The sequence below is a fragment of the Columba livia genome, chromosome 1 (genome assembly GCF_036013475.1).
Source record: "Columba livia isolate bColLiv1 breed racing homer chromosome 1, bColLiv1.pat.W.v2, whole genome shotgun sequence".
Classification (NCBI taxonomy): Eukaryota; Metazoa; Chordata; class Aves; order Columbiformes; family Columbidae; genus Columba; species Columba livia.
In genome coordinates this window covers 65,493,864-65,521,621 of record NC_088602.1, presented here as the reverse complement: position 1 = coordinate 65,521,621, position 27,758 = coordinate 65,493,864, and the positions used below count along the sequence as shown (strand labels likewise).

Sequence of the window (27,758 nt, the reverse complement as noted above, 5' to 3'; positions counted from 1 at the left end):
AGAAAACAGGAAGCCGAGCAGCGGCCGCTTGCCTGCCCTGCCCGCCGAGGTGGGTCGCTCGGGCGGGTGCAGGTGTGCTGACACGCCGCCCAGCCTCTCCTCTCCAGGCATCTTGGCAGCCGCGCTGCTTCTCGGCAGCAACATCTGGAAGAAGCGAGAGCGGGGGGAGAGAAGCCCAACCCAAAGCCAAAACAGCACCCCCCCACACCCAGCCGCCACACACACACCCCTCCTTAAACCAACGCTTCAGGTAGAGAAATATGACGGCCTTGCAGCTGAAAGAGTTGTCACATTCGGGTCTGTACAGGAGGAGAAGGGATCGCCCCGATAGCGTGGGACTGGCCGGGTTGCAGGATGAGAAGCTGAGGTGAGTGCGCATTTGACGGGTACTGCTGGGGCGCTGAGCCCTGCTCGGCAGCCTGCTTGTTTTGGTGGTGCTAGCAAACAAAATGCAGTCACGGCTCGGGAAACTCACTGCAAAGCACATGCATTGGGAAGCAGTCCTGAAGAACTACAGAAAAAAAAACCCAAAGGAGGGATAACAGGAGCCATGTGGTCACCTTGTGGGTTTTCGTGATTGTGTGACTCCCTTCCCTGACTCTGGGAAGGGCAAATGTTACCCAGTGGTTACTTCTGCATCCCTTCTGACAGCCAGCACTTGCCGGTAAATAACCTTCTGCAGCCTGACAACTTTGCTGTGTATGGTTTGAAGTCAGGTTTGGGTCACCCAGACTCTGTGGGTTGCTCTGTTTCTCGGGGGTCTTGGCGCAGCCCCTTCCCTGGGCTGGTTTAGTGGTGGAGGAGCTGGGGCAGCTCCTGGGCTCTGGCTTTCCTCACGGGGGGGTTCTTTGTTGCGGAAAGGGCTTTAGACAAAAGAATGCAGCAGGACCACTTAGCCTGACCTTACCCAGGAAGGGTGACCAAAAATCAGAAAGCCATTTAATGTCTGGCGTTATCTTCCTGATGCTACGTGCCTTTTGAAGGAGCAACAACAGATTTTCAAAAAGCTGCTGTTTGGAGCAGGGATATTAAAGAATTGTTTGTAACCTGACTAAGAGCAGACACCAAAAATAAAGTAAAAATGCAAATGTTTCTCCCTAACTGGGCTTGGCGTGAAAGCAATCTGTTCCCACTTCAGGCTCCCCAGAAAAGAATCCCTGTGTAAATGCTAACAAAAGTCTCGGAGGAGAGGAAGTACTTCCTATCTCCCAATGCCTGTTCTCTGGTTGTATTTTTAGATTCTTTTTCAGTGTTGGTGGTGGTTGTGCATCAAATTGGAGTGCTATGTGATTTAAAGGGTTTTTGTCAACTGCGCTTTTGTTGTCTGAGTTCGCAATTTCAGAAGGATGGGTATCCAGATTTGGGGGATTTACCCTTTTGTTATAACTAAGCACCTTTATTAAAAATTATTGTGGCAAAATGTCTGGTTGTAACCTACTGAAATTATTTGCTATGAGATATCAGAAATATTGGGTCAGTTCTAGGAATGTGTTAATTTGCAGGACTGATGTGCGTGGTTGGTGTCTATTTATAGTATTAATTTCCTAGATGGATTTCTAATAGCATTAGCAGCATGTATTCATATGGCTATAGATAAAAGAATAATTAGTAGAATAAGAGACGTGCAGAGATTCTTGACTTTTTGTGTTTAATTTCTTTTATACAAAACTAGCCATGAGGAAGAAGAGATCATTTAGGGAAGAGAAAGCTGCTTTTAAAATAATATACATAAAAATGAGTGCTAGCTCTCTACAGCTGTGTTGCTGTTTCTTGTATTTATATGCACATCCAAGATGGGAATGAGATCCTTTATGGGCTGAGTAGGGGGAAGGAGTTGTCTGGATCAGTATAAGTGTAGGCATTTTGATCCTTTTCTGAGCCTCTTCCAGTTAAAGACAAGAAATATGAGAAACAGGGGTTGGTCTTGAGAAATAAAATCCAAGTTGGAGGAAACAGCAAATCAGGAGACTTAGGAATCAGTTTAGGTCAGGGTATTTGAGATACAAGAAGGTGAACAGAGCAAGGTGAGATGGTGCTCCTAGAGCAGGGAGAAAACTCATACCTGAATAAAGAGCTTCTCTTATATTTGCTGATAGCTTAAGCTGGTTCTTATTCAAACTAAACCTTGCTCCTTCCTAACCCATTTTGTGATATTTCAGTGTGTTGCCTGGCAGCCTTATTTGTCATTTTTACTGCATTCTCTATGACAAAAGGCTATGGCATTGTAAATACAAAATAATGACATAAAACCAGGGCAAAGATCAGTCAGGAGCGAATAGAAAAAGTCCTTTAGTTTTCTAAAACTGGAAACTTCTAGCTTATTTCATGTGCTCGCCCCAGTGACACTTAGGTGCCTGTCCTTAGCAAATACTTCCAGAGTATCTAGAGTGCCCAAGAAAGACAAGAGGTTTCTTTCATGTCTGCTAAATATAGCTTGCTATCCTCCATGGCTTTGCAATGCCCTCCTGTAGTTTCTCCTGTTCTTTGTTCTAGTGCCTTTGTATTTCGTTTTACATACATATTAATCCACGTGTTAAATAATATCAGCCCTTGAGGAACAGTTCACAGAAATCTGCTTTCTTGGTTCAAGTACCGTATTTTTCTAATCCTTGGCCAAATTGTACCCTACATGCCAATGTCCTCAAGGTATCCTGTGAGAATTTCTGTATTTAAAGAAAGAGAAATGAAAATCGCCTTTTGTTAAAGTCATATATGATAACTACCAGTTTTCGTTTTACAGCCTTTTGCATCTTACCCCACTATAAGATTTCTCTCTCCTGCCCTTTTTGTGGCCTGTTTCTCCTTCAGTAGCTGTTTCCTGGGATCCAGGCTGGGCTGTTCCTTTGCTAAGGCACAGAACAGCAGTAAGTCACCCAGCAGACAGCCATTCACACCCTTTCACCTTGCTGCAGGGTGTCTTGGGTGGCCTCTGCACTGCTGCAAGCGCCGCTGTGATTGCGGCTCCGGGGTCCGGCCATCACAGCAGGACCTGGACGCTGCTCAGTAGGACAGGGGCTTGTGCGTCTGCAAACTGCAGTGGAGATCCAGCGAAGAGTTGGCAGTGTCAGCGCTGCAAAGCAGCTTGAAATTCCACCTTTGCTCTTTCCTGGGAAGGTCAGTGTCATTTGTACTTAAAACACACAAGATTACTAATAATTAGGTGTGCAGAGCATATATTTATCATATAATGCATCACATACATTTTATTTTCCAGGAACCAAAATTTATTGAAACAATTCTCTTTACAGTATAAAGTAATTTCCTCTGTTGAGGTAGCTTCATGACAGGTCATGTGCCATGGGACTCTGAGCTCCATAACAGGAAGGTGAGCTTTAGTTTCTACATCTGTCTCCACTGATGTCACTTCGCCCAGAGGTTTGACTCACGTCATTGTCTTCCAGATCTGCTATTCAGTCTTTTGTAGTAAAGACCGTCGGAATATAGTCTGGCTCTTTCCATTAAGTTTTGTAGCTTGTTATATTTCCATTTGCAGTAGAAGCTCCTAAATAAATGTTTAAATATAACAGGAGTGTCTCCAAACACCTCTTGCTCTAGTAAGTAGGTTCCAGGTTGTCTTTGGGGGGAATCTCATCTCACGCAGCTGTAGGTATCTGCAGGGCCTGATTTGCAAGCAGCAGAGCTTACTTTAGTGCATGCTTTTGCTCATTTTGCCCATCCAGGCATTGTCCTCCTGCAGACAAAGTTCAACACCTTGCCATTCACACACTGCCCTGCTGTGGTATACACGCTGATTCTTGGGGCTAGCCCCAAATCTGCCCCAGCTGCTTCAGTGTTGCAGGTGGAATGGCACAGAAACTGAGCAGCTGAAGCTGTCCCACTGGCAGTGGTGAGGACCTGAGAGGGCTGGGAAGGGCCACCGCAGCCCAACCAGTTGAGGAGAGTAAGGGTGTTTCAAGTGAAGCCACCCGCAGCTGTGAATAGCAAGCCCTAAGCTCAACTGAGATCAGGACTGGAGTGGCAGGGTAGGACTCACAGAATCACAGAATGTTAGGGACTGGAAGGGACCTCAAAAGATCATCTAGTCCAATCCCCCTGTCGGAGCAGGAACACCTAGATGAAGTTACACAGGAACGTGTCCAGGCAGGTCTTGAATGCCTCCAGAGTAGGAGACTCCACAACCTCCCTGGGCAGCCTGTTCCCGTGCTCTGGCACCCTCACTGAGAAGCTTCTTCCCAAATTTTAAGTGGAACCTTTTGTGTTCCAGTTTGTACCCCTTACCCCTTGTCCTATCACTGGTTGTCACCGAGAAGAGCCTGGCTCCATCCTCGTGACACTCACCCTTTATATATTTGTAAACATTAATGAGGTCACCCCTCAGTCTCCTGTTCTCCAAGCTAAAGAGACCCAGCTCCCTCAGCCTTTCCTCATAAGGGAGATGCTCCACTCCCTTAATCATCTTTGTTGCCCTACACTGGACTCTCTCAAGCAGTTCCCTGTCCTTCTGGAACTGAGGGGCCCAGAACTGGACACAATATTCCAGATGTGGTCTCACCAGGGCAGAGTAGAGGGGAAGGAGAACCTGTCTTGACCTAAATCTTGACTCATCCCCCTCTTTTAGAAACCCAACCTAGGATGAGTGAGTTTCACTCCATGGAAGCCTCTCTCATCCCCTGCACCCCCCCTCCTCCTGTGTAAGCTGTGCACAGCTGATCCCACTTGCTATGGTGAGGTGAGAGGAGTCCCAGCCCTTGTCCTGACAGCACAGCACATTGGTGGGGATGGGAAATTCAGCTTCTCTTTCCACCTCTCTGACTTCATTTATCACTTAACAAACCCCACAACCTCTCTGGGTGCCTTTTAATCTGCTGCTGTGGATGTTACTGGTGCTTTACTGGCCTGCCCACCCCACGTAAAAGGTGGTCTGGATAGCTTGTCCTTTTATTGTACTTGCACAGTACAAAACTGTGCTTGGTTTAGACCTCCACTGGGGTAGGGATGCTGAATGCAGTCCTCTCTTCTGCTGCTTAAGTTGGGCTTACCAATGCATAGACTACCCAGGATGCTCCCCAGTTGCAGGGCTCAACGTGCAGGGGGCTGCCCGGCACCTTCATCTCACCCCGTCGGCAGCAGATGCAGCAGCCATTGAACTAAATGCAACCTGAGAAATCTGCTTTTCAGAACAGAGGGTAAGACTTGTTCTTTACCAGCTGTATTGATTTGGTGGGGAAAAAAATGACATCTCTCATAAATCTTGTCTTGCCTTGTCTTTAGAAATGGCATGTAAAAAATTCTGAACTGTATGCTGAGCTCTTCTTTGTTGCTTCTCTCAGCAAACAGGATGCAAAGGAAATTGTACGCATACATTTGTGATTAATCATTAGGAGTCACTTAACAGTAGCAGTATGCTTGCTATTTTTGCTCTTTCCCCTTCTCATCCCATGGCCTTTGTAAAAATAGAATGATTCATCTAAAAAGATTGATACTATTAATTTCCAAAGATCAGCACAAGGTACTGGGAAAAGCAGGGGCAATTCTCTTTTTTTTTGACAATTACACTTAAAGTGAATTGATCACTGTTATCCATAGCTCTCTTTTCTAAGTTCATATGCGTTCAAATGCAATTAAAAATGTAAACAACTTTTGAAGAGGTTAGTCTCCGGTTTTTACCAAACAGTAAATTGCAGCATTTGCAACAAATAACCATCAGCAAGCTTCAGTCTGTGGCTGTCAGTCAGTTCACTGCTCTGTTCTCTTATGCAGAAATCACCATAGACGTTTTCCACATTAATGGCTTTCAAGATCTGCCTTTCTTTTGCTCTCTTCTGCTGAAGCTGGTGGGCACATCTGCATGAGTAGGTGCAGGCAATCTTCTGCTGGGTCCCTCCAGGCTCCCACCTGCCTCTGCACACAGACTCCAGGCTGGAAGGCATGTGGATGTGCCCCAAAATTTCATGCACAAAGGCTCCCTCAAAGGTGAAATAGGAGACACAAGCACATTCTTATGTCCCGCTGAGCCTTGCGGGGAGATGCTCTGCACAACAAAGCTCGTAGGTGAGTATAAAAGGAAACTAGTGAATAAAATCCCTCAAACATCGGCAATGCGGTAGGCCTGAATGCCTCTCTTTATGAGATACAGCAGTTGGGAGTTGTGCGAGGTCACAGATCTCCTCAGCCTGCCATCAAAAACCCACGTGTAGCGGCCAGCCAAGGTGTGCAGCTGTTTCCAGCTGCACGTCCCCCCTGAAGATCTCCTGCTCTACCTATTGGGGAGAGATGATCATGCTGATCAGGGACTGCCTGGGGAACCAGGAACCCTGCTGAACTTTCAGAGGGCAGGGAAAGGAAGAAAGGAAAGACCTGTCTACACCTGGAAGCGTTCTTAAATTTGTTTTCCACTGGTAATGTTTCTTAACAGCATTACAAATGTTAATATTTATAGAGCTGCTTTCTGTAAGTATAGGTTTCACTTGCTAATGGTGCCAGTGCCAGCAGGTAAAGCAGTAATTATTCAATACATTGGTAAAAAGGACACTAATTTATTAAACCAGGAGGAGCTTGAAAATAAATGTTAAGCCACAAAAAATTACACTTCTTCATTTGTTGTGGTTAGAAAATATGCTTGAATAGTAGAGAGTTGGGACCTAGAAATACTCATTTGAATCAAATATTTGGGAACTCTTGATTAAAAAACACTTTGGCTCATCGTCTAGCTGCTGTAATTGAAGAAGGATTTCTCCATGTAAATGTAACACTGAATTAGTATTATTAATTATAGTAACTTGGAGCCAGGAAAAATATGCTTCATGGTTATATTTTAATATTGTGATACTCAGAATTTGCTTTGAGCCTTAGTTTGAGGTATCCAAATGACTAGAGGCCTTACTTTTCATTTGTGCTGTACTTTTCATTGCTCTAGGGGTTAAAATAACTTAGGAGGAACACACCCTTTTTTCCTTACCTCCTCTCTAACCCCTTGTCTCCTGTATTGCATAACAACTCCTAAGTGATTTTCTTTGCTCACCCTGACTGTCACCTCACCTGACTGCAAATGACCCGAGGTGGCTACTTGTGTAACAGAAACCCGAGCAATTACTGCTGTTCCTGTTACACTTGCCTCATTGTAATAATCTCTGATTTCAGTAAATTGTTTAGCTTCAATGATTATAGTAATTAGGATTGCTTTTTCTTACAGAATAAGCTGGCTAAGGATAAATTGTAGGGTTTTTTTCTTGCTTTCATGTGTTTTGATAACACCTAATCAGAGATGTTCTCTACAGAAAATGTACTGTGATTGCTCATTATTCTTCGTTATAATTAAGTTCTCCTTTGAATGCAACCTGTCACACTGAAGTGAATTTACACACAGCAATGTTCTGCAGAGGAGAGAAAAACTGAATTATCTCAGTGTCACCACTTAATAAAAATTACCAACTTGCAGGCATCAGGGAGAACAAACTTAAAGGCTGTAAGTTTGGGTTCCCTTCCTATTTATTTTCTTTTCCTGTGGTCTCTGAGGTGTTCTGGGAAACGTAAAGCTAACAGACATGGTGTTCTCAAGATGACCGTGAGCTTTTTACATGATGCTCTCCAGACATGGGAACAGCTCCAGCTTGCCAAGTATGTTGCCTCTGATAGTGACCAAAAGCTGATGCCTGGGGAGCTAGGCAGAAGGAAAGAGCGGACCTTTTATGGGATTTCCCTTGGTAGTAATCCCAGCTCGCTCCCAGCTGTGGCTCAGGGACTTCCTACAGGATTGGTGACATTCAGTGTTTTTCCCTTTGGTTAACAGCTCTGGTCTCACCTCACACCCAGGAATCTCAGGGCGTTTCCTAAACATGAGTGACACTCCGAGTTTTCACTTGTGTTATCAGATGCCATGATGCACATGGTTATGGGTTTATCATTTTTTTTGTTGTTTGCTTTGTCATAGGGGTTTTGGGTGTTGTTCAGTTTTCAGCTTTGTATCTGCCAGCTTTGAAGAGACTTCTGATTTTAGGTAGTTCCTGGTAGTATTCTGAAATGATGGTTTCATACATAACGCTCCGGGGATGGTGGTTTTGGATGACACTGCTCAGCTTCATGAGCAGATTTTAAGTCATCCTGTGATGCATCTTTATGTATCAACAAGATGAAGTTTCATAACCCTTTGGAGCCTTTTGTCCAACAAGAGAGGTTTGGGTTATTACTTCGGTGACGTATTTCCCTGTAGCTTTTCTGCTTCTTCTATGTGCTCTAATAGCCATGACAGAGTGAGAAGAAAATTAATTAACAGCTATTAGCCATTAACCTCAAAGGAAGTAACACATTGGCAAACACAGCTGGCACTACCTGGCAGCATTTTTCAGCTGTGCCTTTTTAAATGAAAGATTCAAAAGGTTCAAGCTGGTCCAGCAAGAAATGAACAGACAAATGTGAAGTGAATGTGAAATAGCCTTTGTCTTTTCAAGCATGTTAAATCCATGCATGCCACTGTCTTCATAGATCATAATGTTCTTGATCCTGAGTCGAGTCTATCTTTTGAACTCTGTTTCTTTGCAGCTATTGGAAAAATGTTACCTGCTTAGGGTCATGACTCAAAACCGCCCTGGCTGGTCCCCGTCTTGTTCCGGTACGGAAAATCTGCATTGAAAGCTGTTTGTCTCCCTTGATGTTTGGCTTTTCAGTTGTTGTTTTTACATTTCTCCTTGCTGATTACAGAAACTGAAGCATAAGCTATATTTCTGATATATTAAAAAAACTGTGTCATATATATATCATATATATTTAAAGGACATGGTAGCACTGTCTCTTCAGGCCAGAATAGCTCCATGAGTTACCAGGTTGCAGGCCATGAATTTTGAAGTGTACAAGGAATTGCTTAGTTTTAAACTACATTCCTTTCTAAAGCTAATCTTCAGATTACACCTACAGTTTGTATTGCCTCAAATGTTAAGTTCACCATAATGAAGTATGAAAGCAATGCTATTTTGTATTAGCTTTATTTGTCAGTAACGTTACTCATGCTCGACTCTTAGGAACATAAATTGCTTTTGGTTATTCTCTTTCAGCTGCTGAATATTGAGGCCATTATTTAATTCTGCGATGTTAACTGCAGATGGCTCAGCTGTCTGCCATCCTCTGCTGGTTTTAAAGCTCAGTGATGCTGCAGTGAATGTGGAAAATAAAAAATGTGAAACCGAAACTGAGGATGACTAATAATTACAATTTAATCTGTGTGTGAGAAAAGAGCAACAGCTGAGGGGATGTTTACTCTAGCACATTCTACCTTCTGCCCAAAACAAATTAATTCAAGATATGAAAAACTTTGCAATTCCTCATATAAAATAGAAAAACAAACTTAATGAAGCTGAAGAATGGTTTGAGAGGCTATGTTGCTGGAGGTATAAATTAATAGTAATGTTCGAGAGGAGACATGTGGAAGTGGCATGCTGGTTAGTAAAGCTAAAGGTCCGTTCTCAACGTAGTATCTCCAGCGGAGATGTTACTATAATAAGGATGTCGCTACGAGAAGGGAAGCTTGGTGTTGGAGTTATCTCTGCCCTACAAGGAATGGTGTGGATGTAATGGAAGTCTCCTGGTAGCCGGGTTGTTATGTTGAGTCATGGTATTAATTATAGCTACTGGATGAACTGCTTAGATCATGGTGTTCAGCTTGTTTAAACATTGGTTCGAGCTAGTATGGGCAGATGGTTAAGACAGAAGCACAGGCTGGCATTTGCCTTCTCACTAAGGATTTCGTGAAGGATTTTTGGTGAATTTCAGTGACAGATAGCATGAGCTGAATATTGGTGCTAGGAAACTATGACTCTGAAGAGAAACATGGTAGTGCATTATTTTAGAATTGTAGAATAATTTAGATTGGAAAAGATCCTTAAGATCATTGAGTCCAACTGTTAACCTACCACTGCCAGGTCCCACTAAACCATCTCCCTAAGCACCACATCTACGTGTCTTTCAAACCCCTCCAGGGATGGTGACTCAACCACTTCCCTGGGCAGCCTGTTCCAATGCTTGACAACCCTTTCTGTGATTCAATTTTTCCTAATATCCAATCTAAACCTCTCCTGGTGCAATTTGAGGCTATTTCATCTTGTTCTCTTGCTTGCTACTGGGGAGAAGAGACCAAGCCCCTCCATGCTACAACCTCCTTTCAGGTGGTTGCAGAGAGCGATAAGGTCTCCCCTCAGCCTCCTTTTCTCCAGGCTAAACAGCCCCAGTTCCCTCAGCCGCTCCTCATCAGACTTGTGCTCCAGACCCCTCACCAGCTTCATTGCCCTTCTCTGAACTCGCTCCAGCACCTCAATGTCTTTCTTATGATGAGGGGCCCAAAACTGAACACAGGATTCGAGGTGGGACCTCACCAGCACCGAGTACAGGGGGACAATCACTGCCCCAGTCCTGCTGGCCACACTATTTCTGATACAAGCCAGGATGGGATTTTCCTGAAATGTCAGAAAATACAAAGGTCAACATCATACATTTTACATATTTGAACTTTAAATTTGTTTCTTAAGCAACAGATGAGGAACACGCATACACTTAGTTGTAATTTGCTAACAATTGCCTTTTGGTAATTTGGTAATGTTTGTAACCAGCAGGCAGAAAATACAACATTTTTTAAAAATATGACTTACAACAGGAACCTGCTATAGTTAAATATTGCTCTCCCTTTCTACAAATTCTGTCAGACTGATTTTTCACTGTGCTTGTATGGCTGATAAAATGTTGTGTGGGAAAGGGCTGCTTACCTGTTTATTCCAGTTATATTCATTTCCTTATGGAAAGATGGAATGTGAACCTTCTCTGTGGAGACCAAAGCATTTTTTGGACATGTTTATACAAGAATCAATTTATATTGAAGTATAAGGAACAGCTAGAGTTGCCTTTTGTTTGCCCTGTTTAAACTCCCACCACATAAGTTTATTCAAGCTTTTTGTGGCAAAGACTAAAGAATTAAACTTGTAGGAACACTCAGAATTCACTTGATTTTTATTGCAGTGGTTTCAAGATGGTTTTACATTCTTTTTATTAAGAAACAGAAGTTAGACCAGTGCTAGACACATGTGAAAATCCTACCTGTAATGAGCATTTTTATGATAGAAAATATTTATACCTTCTTTCAAATTGCCTTAAGAGATCAGCTTAGCACAGAAAGTATTTTATTGCTTAAGAGATAAACAATTGCAGCAACCAGAACCCAAGAGTGTTTTTATTTTCAATTTAAAAGATGCGAAAGGTCAATCCTTGCTTTAAAAGTTTGGTGCAGAAATCAGTGCAGGGCACTGCAAGTCCACACAGTTTTTGCAGCAAAACTTCTGTTGCAGTTGTTCTGTGTTTTGTGTGGAGGGCCATTGTGTAGCATCAGTTTTAATATAATTAAAATGAAATCAGCCTTACCTATGCAGGAAGGGGAGGGATGCACTGTGAATACTTATTCCCCCACTGCATAACCAGGCAGGGCTCATGGCTTTCTGACAGCGCCGGTGACGCAGTGACATTTCGTGGTGGCACGAGCAGGTTGCCAAGCAGAAGCTGCTTTTGCCAAGCACCTTGTTTGGAGCCGTGACTGCTCAGCACGTCTATTTGTGGCAGGGAGCAGAGCGCTCAGCAGGGCTGGCTGGCCACCGAACCTTCTCTGTAAGAGTCCCTGTCTGCCTCAAGCAGCCAGATTTGAAAGGTCTCCAGAGAATCACAGAATCATAGAATAGTTTGGGTTGGAAGAAACCTTCAAAGGCGATCTAGTCCAACCCCCCCTGCAATGAGCAGGGACATCTGCAACTAGATCAGGTTGCTCAGAGCCTTGTCCAGCCTGGTCCGAAACGTTTCCAGGGATGGAAAAGCAGCGTGTGAGTGGGGCAGCGATTGTCCGTCAGCGATGACAAAGCAGTGCGGCTATTTTTGCTGCTGTTTTCTGAAGCCCTTCTCTGTAGCTACGGTGGGACCCTTCCCTTCCCCTCTTCTGCTGTTTCCTTTAGCATCTTCCCCTCCATCAGCTTTGGCTTCTGATATATCATCAGTGTGCCAGGAAGAGCCTCTCTGCCTCCTTCCTTCCTACGAACCTTTTCCAACGAAATCCTGAATTTCTCATTTTTCTCGTCTCCTTATGACTGCTTCCTTAACAGCAGGCTGGTAGGTTTTGTCCCAGATCCCAGGGAATGCCCTTGGGAAGCTCATACTGCAAATCAGCAACCCCTCTACACACTTCTCACTCCCCATGGATGGCTTCACCTCCGAGTAACATAGAATTCCCTAATGAAAATGCTGTGTATTTTTAACAGCGTATTTCAGCTCTTGGCAGCACTCCTCCAGCAAAATGACAGAAAAGAGAAAGATGGCCAGCTGCTGTGGATTTGTGGACTACCAAACCTTCACAGTAGAAACTATGTTTTGCTTCAGTAGCAGATGAGCGCTTTTTAAACTCCTGGCGAGCTGCTTTTTTGCTTAATGGAAAACAAGTTGGGAGTAATTCCACCAGCAGCAACAGGCCTTGAGAACCAGGAAGCTTCTACTTACTGTGCATATGGAGTCCCAGTACCATTTTAGGACCGCTTCTTGAAAAAAAAGCTAGGAAGATTAAAACAGAAATTTTGGATGGAAATCTTATTGCACTGACTTGCTGTACTACCTGCTTTGCTACAGCCACGCAGAAGACTGTACAGTGGCAAGCTGAAGAAGCAAGGAAATATTTTCCTGTTGACCTCAGAAGACGCGAGGCAGCACAAGTGGCTTCCAGCCACCTTGGTAGTCTGTGGATTTCGCATTACTACAAGGACTAAAGTAGTCCACTGGGAGAAACAAACTCTTCAGGGCTCCCTGAATCTCAGCAGCAGCAGCAGCCTCCTGGGAGAATCGCCTGTGATCTGGTACAACATACAAGAAAACGACTGAGGAGATGGTCAGTGATAACAGGAAGAGACAGACTGCCTTGCTGTTTCTTATCATAGTGGCTTGGTGTACCTGCACTAATCCTGGACGAATCAGCATGGTTAGTCCATTGCAGTCACTCTCCCTGGAGATTTTCGTACCCACAGAAGCTCAGCGTTTCACCTGTGCAGGAAATGTTGGGAAGCAGCATGGAGACGAAGAGCCAGCATCACTACTCCTGCATCTCCATTAGCAAACAGCACTCATTTTCATCACTCCAGCGGATGCAGAAACCTTTTCTTCCAGTGCTGTTTCCTGCTACTAACCATGTTCTGGAAAGTTCATCATGGCCTAGGGCTACAATCTGAGCATTACTTGATCTGGAGCTTGCTCCGTGACAGATAAAAATAGGGCTTGAGCCCCAGCCAAGCCATGTCAGTGGTAAGGGTGCAGCTTCTGTAGCCTGTTACAGCTTGTAACTGCTGGTAGCTCTGGTGCAAAATGCATAATCACACCTACAAATGAGTAGATGGGCAGGGTCATGCTGCCTGGGTCCCACCTACTGTGATGTCCTGTGGCTCAGGGGAATATCTTGCACCTCCTGATGACAGGAGTTGAAGGAAAGACACCTGACCAAACCCATCCCAGAAATTTGGCAGCAACAGCAGAGATGCAGCGCTGTGTTGGCCAGGATATGGGAAAGACGGCTACATGCGAGCCCAGGCCTGCATGGAGAGTGGCGTGTGGGCTGCTGTACACTTACTGAGCAAGCTGTCCTAGCTAGCGGTGAGAGGTATGACCCAAAACCATCATAAACCACACCCTCTGAAGTACATCCTAGGAAGGCAAAGGCATATTCAAAAGTAGTAGCCTTGACTGGACTTTCTGTCATGTTGTCATCTTCTAGTCTTCATTTCTGCTCTTGTTCCCTTTCCTCCTGTTTGTCTCCTTCCTGTCCTCCTCTGCCTTTCCATGCCCCCTCACAGATGAGCAGATTCTTCAGATGCCAAGGCACTGTATGTCATGAGCACTGAGTGGATGCGTTTCTGTGGTTCAGTCGATTGCTGACAAGGCTGAGTGAGTTCAACACAAGGGATAGCCTCTCCAAACCCTGCTTTGTCTGGAGTTAAGAGTGGCTGGAAGCCTAGTACCCCACGTCTGCTGCAAGCTCTGTGCTTCAAGCAGGAAGAGCTTGCAGGTGTGTAATTATTAGCTGCAGATCTGCAGCTAATCCATCCCGCCTTCCCTAGTAGGCAGTGCACAACAGGTTTTTAAAAATAAAATGTTAAATAATTGCAACATTAGGAGGGCAATCTGTGGTGAAGGAATGATTAATTTTATTCTTTCTGCCTGATTGTGCTCTCTCAGTTCCCTAATATCCACAGTAAATTTCTTCAGTAAGTGTTCTTAAATTAGATAATTGTTTTAAATGCAGTACATCACTGGAAATCAAGCTTCATTTATCCTCCTTCATATATTGCCCATCATAGTATACCTGGCAGTTCGGTGAATGGCCTGTGAAGCACAACAGAAACCAAACTATTCATCCATAACTGCCCCTTTTCTGAAATGCTGACAAGAATATACCTATAGATAAATTCAGCACATATGACTTAGAAGACACAAGTGGAATATGAAAGGCCATTTTTACAATGAAAAGTAAACTGTAGCGTGAAAGCAATATTTACCTAATGACAGAAGTCTTCGCACTTTCCACTGCTGTTTTGCCCATGATCAAATGTTATTGGAATCCACCTCCACCCCCAGCAGAAGGAAGCTGAGGACAAGTTTGGTGGTGGTGGTGTTTGCTCACGTAGGTGACCAGCACCGCAGCTCTCCTGGGCAGCTCCTGTCAGCAGCTGACAGCAAAGCCCCTCTCCAGCATCTGAGTGTGCACAAGGGCCTGGCAGGGGAATGTGCAGCTCCGCTGGCAGCCAGCGTCAGTAAATCACAGCGTGACGGGCTCACCGCCCCGCCACCGAGCTTTTAACTTGAAGCTCTAGCAGGGCGCTGAGTAGCTCCGGCTGCATGACACAGAGCTGTGAAAGTAAATCACTTCGCTGGGAACAAGGGGAAGGCCAGCAGATCGTTTTGCAGGCTGTGCCTACAGCTTTGCAGTATAAGCATAGAATATATACACCTGGGAAAGCAATTAGAGAGAGATGAACTTTCAGCGCAGAGCTTACCCTTACCCCATCCCGGAGGATGAAGAGGTTGCACACAAGGTCGCTCCTGATGCCTACAACTCTGCAGGAAATGAAGACGAGAAACCGGTGTCAAAATTGCAACGTAGGCACAGTGACATAAAACTCTACAAAGAGTTTTGTGACTTTTATGCAAGATTGTAAGTTCATTCTGTTCGGCTTTGGGGTATAACTATGGTGACTTTATTGGCGTATTGTACGTTTGTACTGTATTATCTGAGCTGCAGGCTGGCTGTGCAAGCCGTTCTCTAATGCAACCTTTGCCACGGTTCTGCTTGATACTTTGCCAGTTGTAATCAGCAACTAAAATTTGAGCCGTTGCTTTAAACTTCATAATTAATTGCGTCAGAAATTTTTATCAGCAGTTGAAACAGGGTTGTGATTTGTCAAGTAGTGTCTCTGACTTTATGTTGTTTGCCTACTATTTTGGGCAGACCAATAAACTGCTTCACTAATGCAGAAGTATTATGTACATCTCTGTGTCTACATATGCATTTCAAATCAAAGTGAAGTGCTTTTGCGCACTGAGAAGGAAAGCTTTATGTTTTCATTTGGTTTTGAACTTTGTTTCATATTTTGCTTGGAGTATAATTTGTGTCTGACAGCTCTTAACATTGAATAATTTTTTAAGTTTGACATCCTTAGTGCCTGAGAACTGCTGAGGTGATGATGAACATCCTAATTTCTGTTGTGATTATTCTTCATTTAGATTGATAAAGGGGACGGGTGAAGTGACAGAGGTTTTCCCCCACGGAAAGCTCACAGAATCCATGGAGAACATTGGCGAGCTTTATAGTTACCCATAGTTCATACATATAATCAGTCTAGGCTTGTCTGTTATGTATGGGGTAGTATGGAATAGACGATTCTCCATCTGATATCCTTGTGAAATTTGCTCACTTGCTGTTTCACTGAGAGAGCGGTGAACATTTGGATAGCAGTTACTGTTTTCCTTTTCTGCAAAGATCTCTAGAGAGAGAGGAAAAAAAAGAGGCTGGCTAATAATAACTGGTCAGATGTGACCTTGCCTAGGGCTCTCCTGTGAGAACAGTGTAACAAAAAGACAAAGCACATTCCTTTTTGAAACTTGTGCCAGGTGTTTGCTTGCTCCCTTGAATGCCATGCAAGGAATGAGTTCAGTTCCTATTGAACCTGGTGGGAGCCAAGAGGTCTCACCCCTTGGAGGGAAAGGCAGTGTGAAGGAGCACCTCGCAGAGGACTAAGGGCTCTGCATTTGCAGATACAGCATGATATCTGTATCAAAATGTGTACATGCATGCACACGTTTAAAATGTCAGTTGTTTAATAAGCTTCCAGATAGATGTTTGAGTCAGTGTTTTTGTCAGCTGTGGTCAGATTGTAACGAAACTAGACCATTACCCTGTATTTGCTCTCTGCTGTCAAATGGTATTGGGCAGAGAGGTGAACCTGAAAGGCATAGCTTTGAGAGTCTAGATATGAGTAAGAAAATGCTTGCAAAGGAAAAATCAAGTGAGCCTTTTTCTGGCCTTAATTAACTGAAACACAGCTGTACTGTCTGCTGCAGATGTGGACAAGATCCTAGTGAAGTAGCTAATATCCTCTGATATTTTGCAGCTACTCTGCTGTCATTTTATGGTCACGTGCCTTTGAGAAGCCACCAAGGTTGCAATTTGAGTAATTTTTGCATTCCTGGCATGGGGTTACCAGCTTGTGTTGGCCTCTCTGTGTGGGTCACAGTGGGGCAGCCAGAGCATCCCAAACGTCTCCCTTAGCCCCCCTGGACCAACAACAGCACTCTGTGAGCTGACCTCCCTAACAAACCAACCAAAAATCCCAGGGCTTCAAACTAAATTTGGAAAATGACTTCAAGCTATCTGAAGCTTTTAGAAGGAATAATTGTTTACGTACTCTGGTTTTCAGTAATATCTGCTGGACTAGATACTGTACACACCTTCACATTGCTTATTTAGAACTTTTGAACTGGTGCTGTTATATGCATTTTAGAATTGGGAATTATTTTGGAATTATCATTTATGCTTTCCTATGTGTTGCCAGTCCTCAGTTATTGTTAACATTTGTACTTGTATGCTGTAATTCTAATCTATTTTGTCATTTTTAAAGTACTTCTTTGAACTGCCTGCCTTTTCTCATCATAAAAAGCCTGAAAATGTATCTTTAGTAATGGTGTCTCTGTTTGGGTTTCTTTGAATTAGTATTTGAGTGCATTGTGGGGATTTTGTTTCTAAAGAGTTTGGGAGCAGGGGGAAATGGCACTTTTATTTCTGAGGGTGTGCCACAAGTCATTAAGTCCATTGAAAAACTTTTGTTGAGCAGTCTAGCTAGGCTGATGCAGCTGGCTTTGTGGAAAAAAAAAGAGACCCACAACCAGTGTTGTTTCCTATTTGGGCTAATTTTGTTTCTGTTTCCTTTCTTTTTTTTAATGACAGCAACATGGCAAATGCACTTGCAAACGCCATCTGCGAGCGCTGCAGAGGTGGCTTCGCCCCTGCTGAGAAAATTGTCAACAGCAATGGTGAGCTGTACCACGAGCAGTGCTTCGTCTGCGCCCAGTGCTTCCAGCAGTTCCCCGAAGGGCTCTTCTACGAGGTGAGTCCCCGTCTCACCCCCAGCCTCTGCCTTGTGCCTTCCTTCTCATACAAGAAGTAACTACAGGCAGGTTGATAGCTTAGGAAGTCCTGTGGAAAGACTGGGGCTCTGAAAGGATATGCCTAATAGAGGGAGAAAAAGCAGAAATGTTTCTGTACCAATTTGGAGGACATCATTGGTGAGGCCACACCTCGAATTCTGTGTTCAGTTTTGGGTCCCCCGCTACAAGAAAGACTTTGAGGTGCTGGAGCAAGTTCAGAGAAGGGCAACGAAGCTGGTGAGGGGTCTGGAGCACAAGTCTGATGAGGAGCGGGTGAGGGAACTGAGGCTGTTCAGCCTGGAGAAAAGGAGGCTGAGGGGAGACCTTATCGCTCTCTGCAACCACCTGAAAGGAGGTTGTAGCATGGAGGGGGTTGATCTCTTCTCACGAGTAGCAAACAAGAGAACAAGAAGAAACAGCCTCAAATTGCGCCAGGAGAGGTTTAGATTGGATATTAGGAAAAACTGAATCACAGAAAGGGTTGTCAAGTATTGGAACAGGCTGCCCAGGGAAGTGGTGGAGTCACCATCCCTGGAGGTGTTTAAAAGACACATAGATATAGTTCTTAGGGACATGGTTTAGTGCTAGAGTTAGGTTAATGGTTGTACTTGATGATCTTGAGGGTCTCTTCCAACCAAAATGATTCTTTGATTCTATAGTCTTATTTAAATGTGTAGCCTTATGTTATCAAAGGCGAGAAAAGAGCTGCTGGAGATTTGTCTCTCAGTGCAGACTTCTTCCCCTGAAGCCCGTGAAGACAGGCTAGGTATCACACCAGAAGTGTACAGAGGAAGCATACTTCTTAGAGGAGAACAGTCATCTGGAAGGAAACCCCAGCATCATGTAGTCCATCGGAGGTTTAATGCTGAGCTGAGTGAGGCCAACATGGCATGTGAAAAGTTGCTCAGGGAGGTGACCAATAAGTCAGCATGCTGAGATCAGGGTGTGCAGAGAGCCCAAACCAGATGGGGCCTATGTATGGTCAACTCTAGGTTTAACAAATTGGAACATTCAAAATCAGCTTTTCAAGGATTATAACCCTCTCTCACTTGTATTTCTCAGCCCAAGATAGGTTGCCCTCAGCTTAGATGGGTATTTTGATATTAGTGTCATTTTCTTTCACCTGTTGTGGGGATCCAGGATGTGGCTCAGCTATCTCAAGTACAAAGTGGCTTTAGTGAAAGCCTTAGACTGGTTCATAAACTAATGAAGTGACTGGTATAGGGAAGGGTAGATGATGCAAGACAGGGAATTATAGTTTGAGAGTTAAGGTCCTGCTCCAGTAGCTTGCAGTCCAACATACAGTAGCAGTTGCAGGATTTATGTCATGCCGTGATCTGGAAAGGAAGGTGAGCAAGTGTGTAAAAAGCACAGTGCTGTGCTCTTATATACTGTGTGCCATCCTTCTGGCAAGAGCACAGCAGTAGTATTTCTCATTTTACAGGACCATGTCGACAAGGAGAGGCTGAGGGAGGAGTGTGGATTGGAAAAGAGATGGCAAAGGGGATTCCTGGGGTTTGCTTTCTCGCATCTTGTTTGAGGATCAAAAGACTTTTCAGTGCTGTAGGGATAGTGTTGCACAAATTGTGGTAAATGAGCCACTAGTGTTCCCTAAGACATCAAAAGGTGAGCTGCAAGGCAATAGCAATTAAAAAGAAACAAAACAGAACACCCTCTAGATACTTACACATTACATTACAATTGTTAATATCTACTGAGCTGCTGCTGTCTTGCAGCTGTGGTAAGGAGTCCTGATGTGTTAAGACCCGAGGCAAAAGTAGAGTGATACAAATGTTTTAAAACTGAAATCTTTGTAGCTGTGTTAATAGAATTGTCTTAAAACAATAAAATGTAATTTATTTACATAACAAGTACTTTATTCATCCTTTTCCTGACTCAAAAAGCAGTGGGGCGATCCAGGGACCTCTTTCAGAAAGTTGAATGGTCCTTCGTTTAAGATAAAATTTTGAGAAATCCTGCTCTGGGCAGGCTGTACCTCCTAGCTCAGGTGTGTCAAACTCATTTTCACTGTATAAATGTAGGAGTAATTACATTTATACAGTCTTAAAATTGCATTCGGCCCCTTGAAGGCAAGCATGAGGCTGATGTAGCCCCTGGTGAACATGAGTCTGACACCCTTGTCCTAGAGGTTGGAGGAGGACCGCAATGGAAGGAAAGTCTTAACCTTTGCACCTAATTCAGGAATATGACAGTATCTCTGTTGCTTACTATGGCCATGTCTGGATGTCCTTGGCAGGACCAAGTATCTTGGTGGTGTTTAGATATATTGGATGCAGGCATTTTGTTTCCTGCTGGTACCTTGTTGACATTCATATTAGTCTTTGAGCACTCTTACTGCAAAGTGATGCTCCCTGTTAAAGACAGTTTGTCAGAAGTGAGTGTCGATAGATATTCCTGGGCATGAAAATAGCCCTGTGTACTAAACACATTTTGGTTAACACTGTTAGGGTTTGTTTTTCTTTCAGGCTGGACAGACTTCTTGTTCTGGAGAAATGTTACATAGAAAGTGGAAAGTTTCAATTAAGAATAGACACTTTTTTGCCATAACTATTACAGAGGTAAAATAATTGTGGTGAGGATTAAATGAATACGTAAAGACTTGTGTGGGGGTTGAACCCTTCTATCACACTTCTGCCTCTAGCCTTTGTAGTGTTTACCACAAGATCTTGCAGTTTCTCTCCACACCAGCAAGTCTGTCTGTGGCTGCTAAAGAGAGGTATTTTTCACTCTGCTTGAGCCCTCTGACAGCCTTCAGGTGATAGCTCATAAATCTTACTTGGCCTTCCTCCCTCATCTAAACTGGCCTGTCCTGGGCATCTTCTAGAGAGTGGGAAGGTCAGTAGATATCTGTGCTGTCCCAGCCCTTGTGCCTTTGCAGCTGTTTCAGATGGGAAATCTGCAGCAGGGCATTCTTCTCTATCTGTGCACCCCTTTAGGGGGTCTGTGCATCTCCTGTGCTGCCAGAATGGCTTTCACTTAGCCTTGGTGCTCAGTGAGATGATTGCAGTGGAAAACTCCAACATGTTTCGCGGTGGTGCTGCTCAAAGGAGAAGGGGGGACAAAGGCACAGCTTGCTCGTCTTCATTCCACACCTCTGTGCCAGAGGTGGGTGCATACGGGGTGATAATGTTTGGGGGAGAGGGAGGGACAGCCCTAAGGAGGTAGAGGGTGAGCTTAGGTTGGCCAGTGCTCAGGAGATGACTGATGGGACTTGAGGTGACCTGTATCACTGTCAAGAAAAAATGTCTGGAGAAGACAGGCAGAAAGGAGATCTTGCTCTGACTGGCTTAATGCACTCTTTGAGAAGATGGATGTGTTTGGAGGTGTGGCCAGGTAACGTGCTTTTCTGAGCGTGTTCCCTGTGGGTAAACACAGACATTGTTGGTCACCCTGCATGAGTTTGTGTTTATTCTGTGCCTGGTTTAGCTAAGCTAGTGTTTTTTGGAAACGATCTCCAGCTCTGAGCAATAGGGAAGTCAAATATTCTTCCCCTTCTTATCGCAAGCCTTGCTGGGTTTCCCCAGTTAGTCATTAAGCTGCTTATCACATTTGCCCTCAGACGCTGCTGTGATAAGCTTTCATGCTCTGCTCCATGGGTTGAAGGGGCCAAAACTAGTTTGGCCATGTGGGAAGAAGTTCTGATGCAGGTCTCCTGCACGGTGGGACATGTCGCCAAACAGTCTGTAGGGACCCCGACCAGCACAGCTCACCGTGGTCTGGCACCAGAGCTGAACCTCTTGCAGGCACAAGCGGTGCCGTGGTAGAGCAGTGCGCCTCCGCAGCTGGGAGTTCGCACAGTGTAGCAGCAGGCATCAGCTGTGCCAGTCTAAAAATAAGTAATTCTGGAAAGATAAGGACTTCCAGGATACTTTCTAAAGTTTTCCAAATATTTTTGATGTTTTTTTAGGCACTCGACCTAAACAGAAATTAGGACAAGTGCATGCCAGCAGAATTTCCGAACTCACCATGCTTGGCCATCAGATATGAAGCAGTAGCAATTCTGCTCTGCTTTTACTCCTCTGCCTGGAAGCCATGTATTCCCTAGAATTGCTGTTGCCAAGTCTTACAACAGGTAGCAGCACACAGTCCTGTACTAATAGCAGCAGAACAGCTGGCTTAAATGGAGAGCTTCAGAAGCAGCGTGCTCAGAGGGACGGGCTGGCCCCACTGCAATCAGTCAGCAGGCATTTCTTCCAAGAGGGTGCAGGAATGGCTCCTCCCTACTAGAGGTTGCCTGTGTCTCCTACTGGGGAGTGTGGGCACCTCGCCTTTAGATATGGAAGGTCTGGAGAGATGAGTCCTACCCCTGGTCCAGGTGCCCCTTAAGAGCCTTTTGCTGGACGCTTTCAGAAGAAGCCAAACCTGCTCTGCATTGTGCTGAGATCAGGGAGATGGAAGGACTTAGCGAGGTGCATGCCACAACAGAAGAAATACAGCAAAATCCTTATGGAGTACTCATAAAAGCTATAATTGAGGAATCTTTATTGTTGTTGTTATTATTCTATTATTATTATTATTATTATTATTATTATTATTATTATTATTATTATTATTATTATTATTATTATTATTATTATTGAATGGCACGTGACTTTTGGTATTGCTGATGGTATTGCTTTCAGTTTTGGGGTTTTTTCCTAAGATGTTTATAATAACCTATAGGAAGATTAAAGGAATGTGCGGGTGTAATGTGCTTGTCAGATTTGTTTCTATTCCAGTTGCACCTCGAGTGTTTTCTTAAAATGTTCTTCACCAGGAGCTGCCTTAGAGGATGGGTCTTTAAAGACTCAGGTTTTGTGCATGTCTTTCCACTAGGTTAGATAAAACCATGGAGATCAGCTGGAGGTTACATCATGGTGAAATGTTCTGTGCAGAGCCATTTAATGTATGGCCCTCCAGCATACAACAGTCAAATGACCTGGCTTTTTAAAATATGTGCTGTGGGATTTATTGTAGCAGCTCAAGGCTTTCTCTGGTGGATGAACTGCTGGGTCATCCACAAGAGGCAACGCAAATGAGCCAAGAATGTTGAAAATATAAACAAGACTGAATGGTAACTAACCTGTCTGATGCACATCACAGGGGTAGAAAACCTGTTTGGTTTGCCCAGCTCAACATGTGGTGGTTCTGAAATCCAAGAAAACCTATGCATCTCCCATTGGACCGCTTGTTTACACAAAACAGGAAGCTTGTGGATTTTTTTCAGTTAAAAAGTATTTTATTGAGCAGGAAGCAAGTACAATTCTCAGTGGACCAATAATTTCCCTTGCTCTTTGAGACAGTAATAGTCCTCTGACTCTCTTTGTTTTTTTAAAAAAAGCTGCAATTTAAAAAGTCATCTATTTTAGAGTATTACACTGGAAAAACACTTGATAAATTGCTAGCAGACTTCTGAACGAGTCTGTATTGAGCATGTCTTTGTGTTTCTAGTAGATGCAGTTCAGGTTTGACACAGGAATTGAGTTTCTGATCTCCAGTATCCAGTGACTTCTGGAGTATTTAATTAGATTCCCATCCTGCCAGTGGCTCTGTATATTGCATGAATAATTACTATACTTATATTGTATTGATTCCGTGGAATTTCCTAGTATAAAACAGGTAATCTTGAAGCACATTGCTGTATTTTGTGTCTGTGCACCAAAATTTAATTTTGGGTAGTTATTCTATGCGATTCACTTTGTTTTGTGTTAGATCCAGTAAAAAGAAAGGAGTGGGGTTTCTCTGCTATCTCCTTTTTTCCAGTGTTTTAACACAAGACACTCAAACATTTCGTAGCATACCTAATATTGTCTGTCTGGTTTTGACATGCTAGTTGGCATGTGTCTCTAGTAATGATGTGCCTAAAGGTATGTAAACATTTCCTTTCATTTCAGGACATACTCGCCTACATGTTTTTACATATTTTCCAGCTAAGTTTCTAATGCAATGCTGTAGTACTACTTTTTTTTCATATTTTTTTTTCTATGCAAGCTTGAACTGTAGCTGAACTTCTCTAAGCTGTGAAAAAATTCAGATCCAAATCCAAATCCCTTAAGATTGGTTCCCTGTTTCATCAGGTCGATATAGTGAACTTTGTCCCTTAAAATTTGGACTCAATGAGCTTAAGAATCTTTTCAAACCTAAGTGATTCTATGATTCTGTGAAAGAAGCATCATGAAGGAGAAATCTTATTTCCCTTCATGTTTTGTCTGTACTGCTTCATAAATTGCTAAAATTTCTGTCCCTGAGTGTTCCACCTCACCCTGTACTTACGTCCCCCAGCTTGCTGGGTCATTCTTGCAGGAAATGTAGAGTGGAGAAGAGATCAAATGGGTTCAAGGAAAATGCTTCCCCTCAGGAAGGGTTTTTATTAGCTATTTTCCTGCCCGGAATTCTCTCAGTTGCATCAGAGTTTCAGCAGTTTGTCAGAAATGCAGATGTCTGTTGCAATGTAAATGGATGTTGGAAAATGCCTTACACCCTCAGCTGTATTAGAGGAATGGCGTGCTATTAATGCTACGTACTAACTAGTAGCTGAATTAAGGTGGGTGGATTTAACGCCTAGCACATAGTCTGTTTTTTTGTGCAGCCCCTCATGTTTTACCGCCTAATTGCATCTGGAAACAAATTGGTATGCTACAGCATTTATGTTAAGGGTATGCTCCTCGTCCCTCTAACACTCAGATTTTTTTTCCATTTGCAGTTTGAAGGGAGGAAGTACTGCGAACATGATTTTCAAATGCTTTTTGCCCCTTGCTGCCATCAATGCGGTAAGTTTTACTTCAAGATTTAAACACTTCACACTGCTCACAAATGGGAATGTCACTGGGAGAAGACGTGCAACCCTTGTATATGTTCTTGGGGAGGTGGCCCTGTGCAGCTGAGCATCTAAACTTGCAGAATGAACTGGACTTCAGAGAAGCTGGAGAGCTGCTTTTCCTAGAGGTCATCAAACAATAGGATTAAAAAAAAAAAAGTTTCCTTTATTTGTAGAGTAATCAGTTTAGCTGTTGATCCAGCAATCCAATGAACAGGCCATTCATGACTCCTGATTATATATATCTATACATCTGCATGAACTCATATTTGGCCCTTCTCATGCAGCTGAAAATGTGCAACAAGTCTTTGTCATCTGCTTTGACTATTGTAACCCACCTGTGCTGTCCTACTCCACAGAAGTGGGGACAGTCTTCATCATCTAGTGTTGTAATCAAATGATCGTCAGCTGGTCCCCCATTGTATTGTTGAAACAAATATCTTTAAGGCTTCAGCAGCTCACGTCCAACTTACATAACACTGAGGGCTGCTTTTTACTGCTTTTTATTTGCCACTCTTGATGTAAATGCTTGCGTGTCTGCTGTGTTGTAATCATTTGCATGGTTTTCTTCACCCTGTGTATAACGCACCGTGCTCGGGCAGGGCTGGGAAGTGATTGCTTGGCTGTTACTTAACCTGGTCTGGAAGCTCTTGCGTTTCTGTGGCACCTTGGCAAGGCACTGCGGCTTTCACTTATCTCAGTGAGGCCTTTCCCAATGCAGACAAAACTGAGAGAGAAAGAATTAGATGTTATGGACCTTTGAATTTAAAGCTGCAGATGTGAACAAGCAGGGGAAGAGGAAGAAGTGGGTCAATGGCGATTTCTGAGGAGCTATGCTGCCTATCTCCAGGATTTCTCCTGCCCAGGCAGCACAGCTCCCACTGCTCCTGCCCTGGCTTCTTGTAGGGCAAGCTCCCGTCAAACCTCATCAAGGTCCTGTGCAGAGCTGGGCTTTGCCACTGCTTGGGTTTAGTGCTCACAGCCAAAATCAACAGGGCTATTGTCAGCGATGAGGCCTCGAGCATTCCTGACATTTCTGGAGTCCGTTGGGGTTTATTCTTGGAAAGCCGCGGCTTCATGGGAACGCCACAGAGTCGCATGCTGGATGTTATCATCCACATCGGTTACCTGCCCCATCACTCCCCGTTGGCAGCTGTTTGAGTTGTACGTTCTCCAAAGCCAGGACTCATCCTCCCACAGCACTGGGAAGCTGAGCTCCCAGCACATTTTATGCAGAGCCTTTGTGCTGCTCAGGGGCCTTGGCCACACCGTCCGCATGGAGAACGACTGAATCGTGTGTGTGGTAGACATGGCTTCACTGTCTGTGCTGTACAGTCACACAGTGCATGCAAAACAGTGGTTCTCACACTATTTTTTTAATGCCTCACAGAACAGGACTCCTCATGGTGTGTCAGAAGTTGTGTGTGTTAGATTGGCTTTTCTGCAGCTTCGCTGCACCTTTGCATTTCAGTTCTGTGGGGATTTTTTGCAGGAGCCACCCAAGCTCAGTTCTGTTGTGCTTTGAGCACAGAGCCCCTTCACAGCTTGATCCTAGTGGAGTAGAAACCACTGCTACTTACGTGACAAGTTAAAATTGTCATCTTCTAAAAGAAGAGGAGAAGAAAGGTGATGAGGACACAAGAAAGCCATATTATATAAAGAACTCCATATATTTCTTAGCAGCTTAAGAACGGATAAGTAAAAACATGGAAGCGATTGAAACAGGATGATTGCCGAGGGACGGTGGAGTGTGCATATAGAAGGGCCTGTATGTAAAGAACAGAAGGTGTTCCATCAACAAGGACATTTTCTTCTGACCCACAGCAAAAAAAGACAAGCCAAATTCCAGAGTTTAGAACCAAAGCTGTGACACTGAAAGCAGATCTGGGGGGAGGAAGAGAATGATGACATTGTAGCAATTCAGTCGTGGATTGCTTTAAACTTTGTCTAGCATGGTATTTTATATCCTGGTGTTGTGTTTCTTACAGGTGAGTTCATTATTGGTCGTGTTATTAAAGCTATGAACAATAGCTGGCATCCAGAGTGCTTCTGCTGTGATATCTGTCAACAAGTATTGGCTGATATTGGATTTGTCAAGAATGCTGGCAGGTAGATCTTCACCCTTCTGTTACTCATCATGAATAAAGTGAACTAAGCGGCGGGACTGAGAGGTTTTGGTTCCTGACACTTTCTAGCTGAGGTGGAGCAACTGAAGCATCTTTTGTGGGGAAAAAAATCTAAGTCAGGGGTGTATAAATGTAGGAGTAGTTACATTTATACAGTCCTAAAATTACATTCGGCCCTTTGAAGGCAACTGCGAGGCTGATGTGGTCCCCAGTGAAAATGAGTTTGACACCCCTCGTCTAAGTGCATTACAAAGCTAGGAATGGGTATCTTAAAATATACTCTTAAAATAGTACAAGTTTACCTACTTCAACAACAGATTTGTCAGCAAACATTCTTTACCTGGTGACATTTAAAAGCCATAATAAGGGAGAAAATATTCAGATACAGAAGCATTGTCTTTGTTTTTTTAATATCAGTTTTTACTTTATTTTCCAACTTGGGGTTCCAATTTTGGTCTAGTTTAGCACCTTAGTTATTAATAATTTCTTTAAGTTTAGTGGGATCCTTCACAGAGTAGGATATTTTTACCAGCTGTAATCAGAAGAGTGTTTTACAAGAGCCATTGGCTTCATATGTATAATATGATCTACATAGTTATCTACAGAATTAGGACTTGTGCACTCATCCAGCTTCCAGTCTAAATTTTTAAGATTTTGAGAGTAAAACATTCAGCAATGAGAATCCATAGCAATCTTTGTTTTCTGTCTTTCAACACAGCTTAAACCCAAATAAGCTGAAGAAATGATACTCCTGTGGTGACAGAGAATAAAGTGATCACCCTGGCTCTTCTGAACTTGGTTGATCTAGCAAGAAAATTTTTTAAAGGGTTTTCCCTCCAGAAAGGGCTGATTGAAATGAGGTTCTAATAGTTTTTTTGCTTTATATTTTGCCCTCTAGTACCTGGTACCAGTATTTAACCTCTCTTTTTTATGCTGTTTCAGGCATCTCTGCCGTCCTTGCCATAACAGGGAAAAAGCCAGAGGCCTGGGAAAGTACATTTGCCAGAAGTGTCATGCCATTATTGATGAACAGCCTCTCATATTCAAAAACGATCCTTATCACCCTGATCACTTCAACTGTGCAAACTGCGGGTAACTTGAGTTCTACAGAGGAAAACAGGAAAATGCTGTGTTTATTTGCTTCATCAATATACATG

The 27,758-nt window shown here is 43.6% G+C and overlaps 1 protein-coding gene across 14 annotated transcripts in view; it reads left to right on the top strand.

Moving 5' to 3' along the window:
• LIMS1 (LIM zinc finger domain containing 1) overlaps window positions 1-27,758 on the top strand; it is a 79,555-nt gene that overhangs the window by 42,523 nt on the left and 9,274 nt on the right. For 9 of the 14 annotated variants that reach the window (XM_065059952.1, XM_065059940.1, XM_065060020.1 and 6 more), the window contains 4 exons: window positions 17,459-17,618; window positions 24,362-24,428; window positions 26,464-26,584; window positions 27,544-27,693. In XM_065059952.1, the coding sequence (XP_064916024.1) occupies window positions 17,459-17,618; window positions 24,362-24,428; window positions 26,464-26,584; window positions 27,544-27,693 (498 nt within the window). Of the gene's footprint in view, window positions 1-3; window positions 368-8,546; window positions 8,570-14,825; window positions 15,170-17,458; window positions 17,619-24,361; window positions 24,429-26,463; window positions 26,585-27,543; window positions 27,694-27,758 lie in introns of those variants that run through there. The other 5 variants (XM_065059974.1, XM_021287745.2, XM_065060016.1 and 2 more) reach the window with 5 other exon arrangements.